At 37.2% G+C, this 14,823-nt stretch overlaps 1 protein-coding gene across 1 annotated transcript in view; it reads right to left on the bottom strand.

The window, feature by feature from the left end:
* The window catches only part of PACRG (parkin coregulated), a 507,220-nt gene that overhangs the window by 419,493 nt on the left and 72,904 nt on the right, over positions 1-14,823 (bottom strand). Inside the window, exon 2 of the mRNA XM_044242604.1 lies at positions 9,157-9,291. Coding sequence (XP_044098539.1) covers positions 9,157-9,291 — 135 coding nt within the window. The remainder of the gene's footprint in view (positions 1-9,156; positions 9,292-14,823) is intronic.

Consider the following 14,823-nt stretch of genomic DNA (forward strand, 5'->3'; position numbering starts at 1 on the left):
CATGAAAGTTGAAAAAATATAGTTTCAAGATATTCAAGGATTTGGAAATCTCAACCCATGTTCTTGCTTTTCATAAAATTGTTTAAAGATATACATGAGCAGAGAAAGATGAATCTAGGTAAGGACTCAAAGAATGGAAATACATGGCTTCAAAGTTTTAGGGGTTTTTCCCTTGTTCAGACTGGAATGCAATTTTGGAAACTCTGCAGGATTTTTGGTGTTGTTAGGAGTATGTCTTAGATTGGGAGCAGAAAGTGGTTTTATAATGATTTTGTCAACCGCCTTTGTCTATTTTTACACCTTGTCCAATAGCAAGAAATGTATTTCATAGTTAATAAAAATTTTTCTTAATATTTGTTTCTCTTCTCCAAAAATGTCCTAACCACATGTTCCCAATGACAAACACATTTCCGAGTATCACTGTGGTGTAAGAATTGCTAAAGGAGATGCCACATGTGCCACTGCCCATTGCAATGACCACCGGGAATTTAAAAATGCATCTGAAACTATGGGTTTTGTTGTTGTTGTTGTTGCTGTTGTTGAACTGGAGAGAACTATTAATTATTAATACTCCTGTGGTAGCTACGTCCATTATTACTCTCCTCTCCTAATTAGGTCCTTGAACGTTCCCCTGAGCCCCTTAAAAATCATCCTATGAAACAGAATTTCAACAAAGTTAAAATATCCGTGCAGAAGAACTGAACTGAAACATCAGTTACTAATTATCTCAGAATAAATGCTGTCTTCTGCATACATTTTATCTGTTTTCCAAATTTTCTAAAATAATCACCTATTACTTTTAAACTATGAAAAAATCAGAAAAATCTAAGAATAAGTGCATCCCATTTTTATATGCCATATAATATATAGTATATGCAGATAATATATAATATATGTTTTTTATGTTTATGTATATGTATAATAAGTGCATCCCATTTTATATGCCATTTATATGGCATATAAAATGGGATGCACTTATTATATGCACTTATATATAAAATGTTATATATTATATGCCATATAATATATGTATGATATGTTTTTACATGGTACTGTATACACTATGACCTCAATTACGCAAAAATAAAGACAGAAATACTTCAAAAAATGTTAACAGTTCCATGCATGAATGGTGCAATGGTGGGTGATTTATTTATTCTTTCTACCTCTCAATACTTTCTTATTTTATAAAATAACTATATATTTCATATTGAGAATAGAACTGTATAGGTAATGATAAGGGTGATTTTTTTTTACATGATCAACTGATTATCCTATTAGTACTGATTTTTGCACATAACTTTCAAGATCAGGATAAGTTTTTTGATAAAGGTAAAATGTATTTACTAAAATTGCTGCCTCCAATATGGATTAAAACTGATGTCAGTATTCAGTAACACTTTATTTAGATTTTACCTGAAAGAAAAGGAAAAACTTTAATACAACTACAGGGGGCTGAAAATTCACTCAATATCTGGAAGCTTCAGATGCAAAGACACACTTTGACCACTCTAAATAAAAGCATCCAACAAACATTGATTTTTTTTTTGTTACTATCGTACCATCAATCTGATTCCATGTGTCATCTGTCAAAGAACTTCTGATCTCAAAAGTGCTTCAATAAAGAAAAGGGATATGTGACAAGAGATAAGACAGAGTGGGAGCCATTCATTAAATTACTAATTGGAACAGATCTGGAGATTCGCCCTCCAGGCAGATACAGAAAAATCATCAAAGTCCAGTGTGTGTCCCCAAATGGAACTTTGTAACAAGCAGCAACACACATTGTTAGTTTCAAGATTTGCGTCCTGATTCTCCTGAAAGGGCAGGTGGCAGGGATCTCTGGGAGGGTGGAAACCGGCCCAGGTCTTCGTGGGGGAGTGAGTGACACCGCAGTGTCCCAGCTGGGACACCCTCACACCACCAAGACGGCCTCTACGTTTCAACAGGGGGTCGCTGAACGTAAAAAGCAGGAGTGATTTGTTTCTCTTGCAGTTGTCAGTCCCCGGAGATCTGAACCTTACAACATGGCGTGTTTCCCTTGGGCCCCGGTAATGAGAATTGTCTTCAGCGGTGCCTACGAAATCACTGTCACAGAGCTGCGGTCGACCTTTCTTTTCAATCTCTGCACTTTCCAGGAGTTATAAATCAGTTGACTTTCAAGCTCGATGAGATGGCATATGCCCTAGTTTGAAGAACAGATGGAGGCTTGGGGGAAAATTGTTTCTGCAGGCTTGCTACAAGCAGCACTGCTCCATAAAAGTGAACCATTCGCACTAATTTCTCACATAAATTATATAGGCAGCAGGGAGCACCAGCCCATTCAGCAGAAAATCTCTCATCGAGCTTTCCGAGGTCATCTAACCGATTTAAATTAAAGTTATTTCTGATACGTGGCTGTTTTCTCGTGCTGTACACTTTTAAGACATAGCAATTTACATCAAATAGAAGAATGACATTAATTGTGCATGCCGTCCCCTCCTCCAAAAAACACAGAACAGCACGGTAATTGCCAGAGGATTCTTTTTTTTTCAAGACCTCTAGAATAAGCTCTGTCTATTAATTAATCACAGAGGAATTAATAGGGGAAATGCAGCAGCTCTCTTGTACAAAAATCAGGTAAATTGTCACTTCTTTTGTAAAATTTGCCTTACAAATTCTACTAAGGCCTGCTATCCAAACTCAAGCTTTGGCAGTTATCAAAAGAAGCAGAAGCCCAGGACAATCCCAAGAGAACATTCATCCTTCTTCATGTGAAACAAATTATGCAACTCTCAAATAAATTTGCCTACAAGATTTGAAAAATCAACATTGGTTTTACCTGGGGTAGAGGGTCGGTATAGATAGAACATCAATCTTTTTTTAGTCCTTAAGAAACTGAAACATTAAGAAATTGAGGACACCAAAGGACTAATGATTAATCCAAAGTATAGAATGTTGAGAACAATGTAATGAGGACTAATGGATCAGATACCATATCGCAGAGTGACTTACTTTAAAATGCAATACTATTTACAGATAATGAGCTACCATGGTTTGGGGCTGATTTTAATTGTAAGAAAATTAGTGCATGATTTTAATAATAATTATATTCAATAACTGTTTTTCCTACTAGGAGATTATTAGTTATGTCAATGAAAACAGTCACATTGACAGAGCTTTTTATAGTTCATGAATACCATGAATGCTGTTAAGGACTGAAAAGAACTGAGAAAAAGAACATACCAAGAAGAAATTCTAGAGAGTCATGCCCAAGTATTAGCAAAGAGGGGGTCAACCTAGAATTGAGGATGCAGTCTGGCCACTGTTGTCAGAAATTTTAAAAATGAATTTGAGTATTCATTTATGCATAGCGCTTTCTTTACTTGGATGTTCAAATTGGACATATATGTGGTCATTTAGAAAGGAGAAAACTTGCCATTTTGAAATTTATGAAACTTTAAAAAATAAGTTCACTTATTTTTTGAACTTAGGTAACGCATTTACATAAAATCAAAGGAGCATTTTCATGAAAAAGTCCAGCCCACTGAAACCAGTGCATATAACTCTGGACCGTGCATTCAAATTTACTGGAGTTTCTAGGCAATACTTATTCCCTGAAATAGTTCATGGACATCACAAATTATAGTTATTTCTATAATTGGGAAAGGAAATTTCTTCGAGCTCCCATAATTGAAAAGTGGCCACACCAAGCATCCAGCACATGGTTCTCACTTACTGATGAAGACAGTGAAGCCTACAGAGTGAAAGACATGTCATGAAACAGTGTCGAGAGAAGTAAAACCTGGAGATAGCCAATCCACTCCAGAACGCTTTCCATTCATTCCGTGAATGTCACTGGGCGCTCACTCTGTGCCAGACACTGTTCCAGGTGCTGAGATGAATGAGCAAATGAACGCGGGATACAGAGGTTCTTCCCTCAGAAGACTTCAGAATAAGTCATTTTTATTAATCCTAATATTGGCTCCACTAGAGGCCCATATTTGCTTTTCATTTTCTTTCACTTTTTTTATTATATGCTAACTTTCTCTATTTTACCCTTTTTTTATATAAATATATAATTTGTTATTTAAAAATTAGAAAAATGTGTTTTTAGTTACCTAATTAATGTTAATTTATGAAGTCCTTTTTTAATTAAAAAAAAAAGTTGTGTGATCCAAGTTTTGACCAACATAACTACAAGAATGAATACATTAACCTCAGGGGAAGGATGCTTTTGTGAGGAAGATCACATCGTGGGTGGGGAGTAGAGGCTACTGAAGTCCGCTGTCACCTGTACCTGCCGATGTGCATCAGTTCTCACTTTGTCAATTTTACCAGAATAACAGGTCACTAGAATCATTTACATATATATTCAATAAGGGATGAGAAAACAAGAATGCAGAAATGCCCCGCACGGCGATGCCACTTTGAACAATGCCTGTGACAACCTTGCCAGCTGAGGGACTACATGTTGCTGACAAAGCCCATTCTGAGCTTCTCCCTGTTGAAGACAGTCTGGATGTCCGTTCTCTGAGTTGCGTTTTTATTGAGGGTTTCTATTATATCCTGATTTGGCAACAGTTATAGGCTATTTATTTCTTATCCAAATCTATCTAATACCTGGGACACCTTTAGGCATGTTCACCAGAAATTTAGTGAAAACGAGATTCAGTATATGCCACATTCTGTCATAAAGCATGGAATCATGGACAGGTGGAGAAAGGTGATTTCTATCAGTATCTACAATATCAAAATGCCTAGAAAGTGAAGAAACTTAGAGACACCTTAGTGCAGCTGTAGCTCACCAAAATAAGTAAGTGGTTTATAATACCATATAGTTAATTTAAAAAACAAACTCCAACATTTTTCTCCAACTCCTTCTGCCAAGGTCTATATAAAAGTGGCTGTTTTAAAGTAACTTGCATTGCCCTACTATTTTAAAATCATGGTTTGGGATCAGAGTTTTGTAAGGCAGTGAATTTCATGTGTTACCTATGATTTATATTTCGGTTCCTCATGAAGCGTGTAAATAACAATGATCATTTCTCCTCATTTAGGTTACTAAGGACTTCAGATTCCTGCCCCCAAACAGGGGATTAGAATGGGCTCCTGTTCCTTCTCCAAAACTGACCATGGGAATACTAGAGGCAAAAATGTATATTTCAGGAAGTAACAAACAAAAAAGGAAGAAGGGAAAGGGAGGGAAAGGGGAGAAAGAAGAAGAAGGGGGAAGAGGAGGAGGGGGAACAGGGAAGGGGGGGAAGAGGGCACAAACGGCAGGGACAGGAGGAGGAGGGTAACTCCTGAGGAAACCTGAGGGTGTGGGAGCGGGGATAGAGGAGGCGGGAGACGGACTTGAGAGGACAATTTACAGCAAACTCTTCTACTCCCATGTGGAATTTAAGATGTGGGAACTCAAACTCAATTTAGAATGTCCTTTGTTCATGCTGATTATCTGCTTTGTAACTTATCCAGAATGTTTAGCAAAAGCAGCTAACATTCACTTCTATTGCTTATGCTCTGGATATTGAAGATAACAGCCATAGAATAAAGTCACGTTTCCTTGAATGTTAGCAGAGTCAAGGAGAATGCAGAAAAAAGAGACAGATTTTAAAATTTTCGCTTAAGTCATTATTGTGTTTTTAATGTCTTTAGCCATTAATAATTAATCATTCTTTAGCTGTATGTAGAAAATGTATATTTAAAAATTTTTAAAAAGTGTACCAAAGCTTGCCTGGTAGATTTCACATTCCAGATCAGATCTATTCATTTTTAACAGATAATTAACTTGCCACTGATCAGTATATGGAAAAAATTTCACTACAAAAAATTGCACTTACAAATAACCATTTTCATGGGCACTAAACTAGGGTGGCAGTTCAGGATGCAGACTGAAATTTCACTACAAAAAATTTCACTACAAAATTTTTGCAAAACCTTTTTTATGTTTACCAAGGAATATTTGATAAGCATAGACAGCCGCGACCAAAAAATGCACACACCAGTCCTGTTTTCTCAGTTCCTCGTAATCTGCACACAGAGCTCTAGCCCTCATCTGGCCTGCAGGTTCAGGCATTCATTTAGGACTGCTGCTATCTTAGTGGAGAGCAGCCCTACCTGATATGGTAACCATGTGGCTATTTAAATTAAAATTAATTAAAATTAAAAATTTAGTTTCTCAGTCTCACTAGGGACATTTCAAGGGCTTAATGGCCACATATGGCCAGTTGTAATTATTAGACAGTGCAGATGTAGAACATTTTCACCATTGCAGAAAGTTGCATTAGTACTCGGATTTTCAGCGATCCCATACGGAATAGACCAAACCGCACAGATTATGGCATTTGGTCTGCCTTGTTTTCCTGGCCTGGGAGACAAATAACCATTTTCATGGGCACTAAACTAGGGTGGCAGTTCAGGATGAGGGTTGAAAAATCTAAATGTGCAAAGACATTTACCTACATCTAATTCTTCTATTTTCGACTTTCTCTGGTCATTAATAAATTGTTACCATAGAGCACCTTTGTTATTTCAAGAAATATGTGACTTCTAATACAACAATGATGGGGTCGCTAATCTAGAACAGGTAGACAGGGAATGTGGGGTCGTGGGCAGCAAGGATCAGCAACTTCATGGGGGAGCTGAGCCTCAGGGGCTGGGACAGCCTCCATCATGCTTCAGGACGGTGGCTCCTAAGGGTTTCAGAGTCACGGGAAATTCTGATAAAAGACATACCTCTTCTTACTACTTAATTGTGCATGCCATTTCAGTCACTCATGAACCCCTTGAAGTCCCAGTGGTGTCACAAGCAGTATGGAGAAGGGACCAGTATTTTCCTGGGAAAAAGAGTTACTCGGGAGCTGTCAGCGGGAGGGCTCGGGGTGTGAGCTGTGACAGGACCTGTGCTCTGTCCGCACACAGGAAGGAAGTACCATGCAAAGTCATGGATTGTTTTGTTTTTGTTTCATGGGGTGTGTGTGTCGGGGGGGGGGGGGTACAGCCCTGCTTCCTTCAACATTCAAGGCCCCTTCCTTAGGTATGGCATCCTAAAGATGTCCTCTGTGGCTACAAAGTACTAGATTGTTCCCACAGCCCATGCACCAAGGAATAAATACGAATATATTGAGAGACTGTTTACAGGCCTATCCTTAATAATTCTAACATCTTCATTTCAATATTAGAGTAGTACAAATGAAATGAGGTTGGCAGAAGCCTACAGGTGGTAGGGTAAGATGCTTCTTTACACGTATGCGATTCTTGTACCACCAACAGCAAATAAAGTCCTTCCTTTTTATTCGGACTTTTTAGCTTGCTGAATCGGTACTATCGTCAATAGTAACTGCAAAGAATTAATACAGCTATAAAAAGGAAAAGTACTTTTATCCCTTCTGATTGTTGGATTATCAAAGATAAAGCAAAATGAATGATTCATCCTATGTTTTCATTCTTTTCAAGATGAATTTTTTTCCTAGTCTCTCAACAATTCTAAAAGTTACTCATAAGACTATTGGAGCAGGTCAAAATAAATCTATAAAGTTTTTATTGATATAATTTTCATGGACTATTATTGCTTAAAACACCAAAATCTACTAGCTTTTTTTAAAAAGAATTATAGCATATCCTTTTACTCCAAAGGACTGGGATTTTAAAGAACTACCACTGTGTTGCCCTGTGGAGCCAGTAGACAGACAAATAAACACAAAATCCATGTACCTAATCAAACGTAAAAAAAACACAAAAATCACAGTAAAATTTTGGGAATATATACGTATATCAAGACTAAAATATCTGAACGACTCATTCTTGCTGTAATTCTTTCCTCGTCATATGCACACTGTCAGGTAACAAATACACATTCTAATAGAAATGATTAAAAGCAAGATAGTGCAGTCAGTCCTTCATCCTCCTAAAAACATCATGACAAAAAGTAATAAAAGGAACACCTTCACATTTCTATTACCAAATAGTCTGTAGTAATTCTACGTTCGATAACTGAATACATTATGGCTACTCAAGGTTTAGAAATGTTTGATAATTCTGTGAAAACATTTAAAGACATACTGGAAATAATGCAAACAATTCTCTTAGTGGTTCCATAAAGGAAGGAAAAAGTCAATTTTGATGAACTTAAGTGTTTACATTGATGAATTCTTTACTTTGGCCATTTTATTTTGTTTAGTGCTGTAAATTTACACAAAGTACAAAGAACCCCTACCTTCACCTTCAGACACGACTGTAGGACTTTTTCGTTAAATGGGTCAGTTGCATCAGTGAGATGGTATTTGGCAAGCACCTCTCCCGTTCCTCACCCTGTGGTGATACACACATGTGCCGCTCTGGCTTTAGGCAGAGAAGCCCTTTTAGCTGATAAAAATCACCCAAAGCAAGGTCCTTGATAGCAAAAAATAATTAAATAGCAGAAGCCGGTTACAGATCAGCATTGGTTTTTTCAAATTAAATGTAAAAGCCTTCTCCGGTTAAGAGACTGGCAAGTTGTTACAAATACCATCAGTGAGCCTTTTAGAAAGAAACACAGCCGCATTAGAATGGAGTCATTAGGCAATACATTTATTTTGAAGCCAATTAACCTTTTGTCAGAAAAATGTCGGTGCCGTAATGGTTTCAGCGTGGAGGTCAGCCTCTAACCGGGCACGTGTGACAGCCACCGCCGCTGACACGTGCCGCAGACAGAGAGAGAGAGGGCAAGCGCGAGAGCCGACCTGCTTTTGTATTCCACTCCGCATTGCCAGGGAGGGGACAATCTTGACCCATCCATTTAGGTAATTAGAGCTTCCATTTGGAAGTGTCCTGCAGGAAGGTGAAATCTGGGGGAGATAAACGGCTGTTGCTGTCCGTATTCAGCCACCAGCTCCATCATTTGATGGACTGCCTGAAACAGGCACCACTGCCAGGTTCTCATAAAAATAGAGATGAATTGGGCAGCAGACGATTCTCGGAGGCAAAGCAACTCTGTCATTTTCTTTTGTGCAGGCTGTAATTTAATTGTTAGTCAAGGTGGACAGCCGACACAGGGGGGCTTTCTCTAAGAGCTTGCCCACCACCTTCCATTCGCCGAGAAATCACTCCGGTTTATCTACTTGGCCAAGTCTATTTGGCATTGGGACATGTCACTCCAGCGGCCCAGCTGGTTCTCCAGGCTGTGCCCTGACTTACCTTCCACGCTATTTTGTTTCCTTTCGAATCATGCTCAAGGGCAATTGGGAAGTCTCCTCGCTCATAAAATTTTCGAAACGCTGTGGGCTTGGTTGGTCTTTCTTTAAATGCTCCTGCAGCTGGAGGGCCTCTCACCTTCAAAGAAAAAAAAAAAAAAAATAGAAATCAGGTCTTGAAAAATAACCAAAATGCACAGTAAAAAGACTTTTCTTAAGTTTTAGTTTATATGAAGTATTCTGGAAGATAAAAACCAAATTGTTTAATGATGCACAACAGCAACTTCACTAATACAACATTCAAAGAAGATGATGATTTTATAACCATTACGGGTTTACTTTATTTCAAGCTACTTTAGATAGCATTCTTAGAAAAAGTCACTTTAAAAATATCACATGATAAGGAAAAAAAGTCTAAACTTTTGTTTAAGTAAAATATTTAATAGAGGACTTTAAGTTCTGAATGTTAAAACTTTTAACATTTTTAATAATTGCTAATTTTAATCTCAGGTCTGATATACTTTGTGGAATACTGAAGGAATAGATTTAAAATACATCCTACATGTATTTAAAATACACCGACCCGGGCGGCACAGTCGTTTAAGCATCTGATTCTTGATTTCGGCTCAGGTTGTGATCTCAGGGTTATGGGATCAAACCCCACGTCAGGCTCTGCTCAGCACCCAATCTGCTAGGGGTCCTCCCTCTCCCTCTGCACCCTCCCCCTGCTTGCTCTCTCTAAAACAAATATTAAAAAATAGAATATGTCCTTTAAGTCTTTCCATATACATAAAATGTAAAATATGTTCTGTTGTGAATGTTAACAAAATATAAAAATGTTACATAAAATTAAGCCATAACAAATAAGATAATTTAAAAAGAAAATGTGCAAGTATAGCACATCTTCAATATTGTGAATTTATGAGAAAGTACCATTAGATTACATGAGATTCTGCCACCGCCAACTGAGATTTTTATCAAAGAATAAACATTTCTGTTTTTTTAAGATTTTATTTATTCATTTGAGAGAGAGAGGGAGAGTGAGCATTAGCAGAGCAGGAGGGGTAGAGAGAGAGGGAGAGAAAATCTCAAGCAGATCCCCACCAAGCAGGATGCCTGACACGGGGCTCAATCCCAGGACCCCGGGGTCATGACCTGAGCTGAAGGTAGACCCTTAACTGAGTCACCCAAGCACCCCAAAGAAGAAACATTTTATATTGAGTTATTCATTTCAAGAATTTTTAAAATCTGCATTGTTTATTAATTCATTAAGTTACAAAATTGAAAGTGATAGTGAACTATTTTGAAAATTATAGACCACTGGTTACCTTTCTCTGAAAAAAAAAAGTAAATACTAGATATTAACTAGTTTAATAAAAACAGATTATCTTGTTAATTCTTAATATGGACAAAATAGCAATTGAGTTATGTAATATCTTAGTATTTTAAGTTACTTGATATCATATTAATTTTTAATATCCATGTAAAAAATTTGAATTTCAATAACAAAATAGGTCAAATACATCTAGTATAACAAATTATGATAAATACATTTTATCAGCACACATAGAAAGGCTAATACTGAGTGGGATATTAAAATATTGAGATGATTAAATGTTGAACTAGCGGTGAATAGTGAGGTAACAAATTATTAGAGTTTATTTTTTAATTTTTAAATTTTTCTTAGAGAGAGAGAGAAACCACATGTACTCACACACATGCAAGGTTGTGGGGAGGGGCAAAGGGAGAGAGGGAGAGCGAGACTCTCAAGCAGACTCCCTGCTGAGCCCCGAGTCCCATGCATGGCTCTATCTCTATTCTAGATAGACACAATCTGGAATATGACCTGAGTCGAAATCAGAAGCTGGACACTTAACCGACTGAGCCACCCACGTGGCCCTGAGTTTAGAATTTCCTTCACTACATAAAACATTATTCCCAGCATATGTAACCATATAATTATTGCATAATCAATTATATAATATTACATATTATGTAATTATATAAATAATTGATGTGATACTGGGTAGTGGGGAAGCAAGACTGGCTCTTACTTACAAAATATTTGAAACTTGTTCTGGTATTAGAATTATTACCCACCATTTTCAGACAAATTCATTCGATTGTTAAGTAACCATATGTGTACGATAACTACTTTGTGAGGAGCTCTGAGCTGGATGTTATACACGCATTCCCGTCTACATCAGTATGACAGAAACTACAGAGATGGCCCTCCAGGACTTTAGCAACTTATGGAGTGGTAAATCTTGAAACACATTTTTGGAAATTGATAAAGAATTGACAACTTTCTATTTTGCCAACAAGTTATATACCCCCCCAAAATTATAATCTACCATTGCGTCACCATTTTAACAAAATGGTGCTATACATAATCCAAAAATGTATACCACACAAAAAGTGGTATACAAGAAAGAAAGAAAAGAAAAGTTGGCTAAATTAAACCAGCATCATACATACTTACAGAAAGTTACAGAGAATAGTGCATATGTGTATACGTGTGTGTATACTGTATTACTGTGCAGTACTGATTGCTAGTAAGTAGATATTTAATTTTTGGTGCTTTTTAAAAAAATAAATATTAAATAAAGAAAATATATATGTATAAATATACATATAGATAATATATATACATACATACATAAACTATATAATGAAATAGTCATAAAAAAAGAATGAAATCTTGCCTTTTGTGACAAGATGGATGAAGCTTGAAGGCATTATGCTAAGTGAATAAGTGAGTGAGACAAAGGACAAATACTGTGTGATCTCACTTAGAGGAGAAATCTAAAAGAACTGAACTCACAGAAACAGAGATCAGATTGGTGCTTGCCAGGGTCTAGAGGGTAAGGCTGACATCTACTGATCGTCTTTTTTCATTTGCTTTTTGATCTTCCTGATTCTTGTGTGATGACTGATTTTCTGTTGAAACCTGGACATTGGTGATTGTGAGACTCAGACCTTCTACCTTCTGTTTTAGCTGGTTTATTCCAATGTGTCTGGCAGAGATGTGGGGAAAGGTTACGAGCACATTACAGTCAGGCTGGGGTTGAAATCCTGGAGGCCCACCTGGCCTCTGTTGACTCCGCAGAGGGAGTTTCTCATGGATAATGGGTGAAAGTGGGGGTTTCAATACCACTAGGCCTCCAGTGACACCTCCCGGACAGGTTGGAGAAGGAGCACCCCGTGACTGCTTTCCACAGGGACACCACGGAAGGGGGCGGCCTCATTACTGCTGGGCAGTAATAACATTCCTGTCCCTCAAGGAGGCATTCTCTGACGGCATCCCAGCAGAAAGGGAGAAGAGCTTAGCACAGCTGGCTAGGGTAAGAGTCCAAGCTATCCCCACTGAGGGTGCTGAGGACCTCTTTACTGGTCCAGTAAGGATGAAAGGCTCAATTCCTCATTCAAAACATTCAGCTACAACCATCATTAGATCTTCTATCTGCTTATCATCTGCTAACCATCCTTTCTATTCTTCTAGATGCCACGTTATTATTTATGCTTTGACAGCAAGTCTCCCATTTGTTTAATTGACCAAAATTTTGCTAGAGAGTATCCATCTTTCTCCCTTACTTTGTATTTATCTTAAAATCAATTTCTCTTTTTCCTTTTGTCTCCTATTCTAAATATATTCCATTCTTTCTGATTCTGAATTCAAAATTCTAATCATCCAAACTTTTCAAAGAATGAACATATTTCTCTCTAAGAAACTTAAGGGGCTCTTTATAAACTGTTTATAGATAATGTATACTTCCACTTTCTTCCCATAAATTTTCAGGGACTCGCTACAGAAATGATTCCATGCCTACAATTCCATGGAAAGTCTTCACTTGGTTTGCTATGTAATCACCCAACAGTGTGGAAATTCTTTCTTCAGTGTTTGTTAACCTTTGTTCTTATATTTCTGCCATTTACTCACTTAAAAACACTATTTTTTGGATTCTCCTATAGACACATTACAAACTAACTCTCGGCATCTCAAATCTGAATCTGAAATTTGACTAGTCAAGCCTGCAGTGCAACACGGGCATTACCTAACCATATGCAGCTGCTCTGCCACTCTTCCTGGATAATATTTTTTCTGTTCTAAATACATATATACCTACTTAAACCAAATAGAAGGCTAAAATATTTTTAATATTCTACACACAATCCATTCTAACATTCCAAGTGATTCTAGAAGTATGTACATGAAAAATCAAGTAAATAACAATCTCTGGAAAGGTAATAAAGATATTACTACTGGAAATCACACAGATGGACGTAGCCCGACTAAATAAAGTTAAAAATTAGCAAAATACTGTTAAGAATCCTTATGTACATCCCATATTTATCAAAGGACTACTGTACATTTTACTTAATGTCTTAAGAATTTTACCCCAACTCATTATAAATAATATAGAACAAATAAGGAACCATAAATCAAACTAGATTTGTGGGAAAATGCAATTACGGTTTGTCTGAATAGTGGGGGCTGTCCATAAACCAATTAGGAAGAATGGGTGTTGCAGCAGAATGCTTTTAATAAAATCTAATGCACTTGGGAACCAAGATATTGAATGAACTTTGAAGTGACTGTAAATGACAGAGTACTTTATATGCTTACACTTAGTGAATGCTGGAATGGATTTAGGACATAGACCACAGGCTCTACATATGGTCACAAAAACTAATAATAATCAGTAGGAAAGAATTTTAAGGTTCTCTAAAATTCTTCTTATAGTTGAAAGTTTTCTTTTCCATAGTTTTATTTTTTAGCATAAACTGAAGCTGCTTAAAAAAAAAAAAATCTTTACTTCAAGTGGGAAATCTATACTGTGTTATTCTACTTGTCTGTTTAGCCAGCTTACTAACATTGAAACAATAAGAAGCAAAGATATTAATTTCTTATCTTCATCAGCTTTAAAAAAAATGTATTTATCATTTATTTGGGAGAAAGAGCACTTCGAGAGAGCACAAGCAGGGGGGTGGCAGAGGGGGAGGGAGACGAGAGCAGGGAGCTCTCGGAGTTTGATCCCAGGACCCTGGAATCAGGACCTGAGCCAAGGTCAGATGCTTAACCAATCAGCCCTCCAGGTGCTCCTCTTGTTTTCATCAGCTTTAACCTGGAATGTGGATTCACTGAAAGTGCTGTGGTTAAGCAGTTGGTGGGCAAGAGTTGTCCTATCTCCCAGCTACTGAGGCACTTGAATATTAGCCCCAGGACTGGCAAATTTATTGCCATCAGCCTACCCTTCTGAGTAAGTAGGACTGTAATTCAGTGTCTGCCCCACTTGCCAATCGTAATTGCTCTAAACATCAGATATTTTGCATTATCTACAGTTAGCAGATGAACACGAAAATGCTTGCAAAAGTACTACAAATTGGTAAATCTGATTGTATTAGTAGATGGGGCACCTCATGTTAACAAAAGTTAGCTTGTATTAGGTAACGTTTGTGTAAGAAACTTTAATAATATTAAAAAAATATTATGATAGTGATGTTTTTGTTAGTAATAGCTAACAATGCCTTATATGGTAAAATATATATATTTCAACAAAGGTTCAACATACATAGACATACTGTGGAGTCCTTAACAATCAGGCCCTACAGGTAATAGTGTCAGGGAAAACATCCAAGGGAAGTGGATAACCTATTTTAGGAAGCTTAT

Source organism: Neovison vison, chromosome 1 (assembly GCF_020171115.1).
Source record: "Neovison vison isolate M4711 chromosome 1, ASM_NN_V1, whole genome shotgun sequence".
Taxonomy (NCBI): Eukaryota; Metazoa; Chordata; class Mammalia; order Carnivora; family Mustelidae; genus Neogale; species Neogale vison.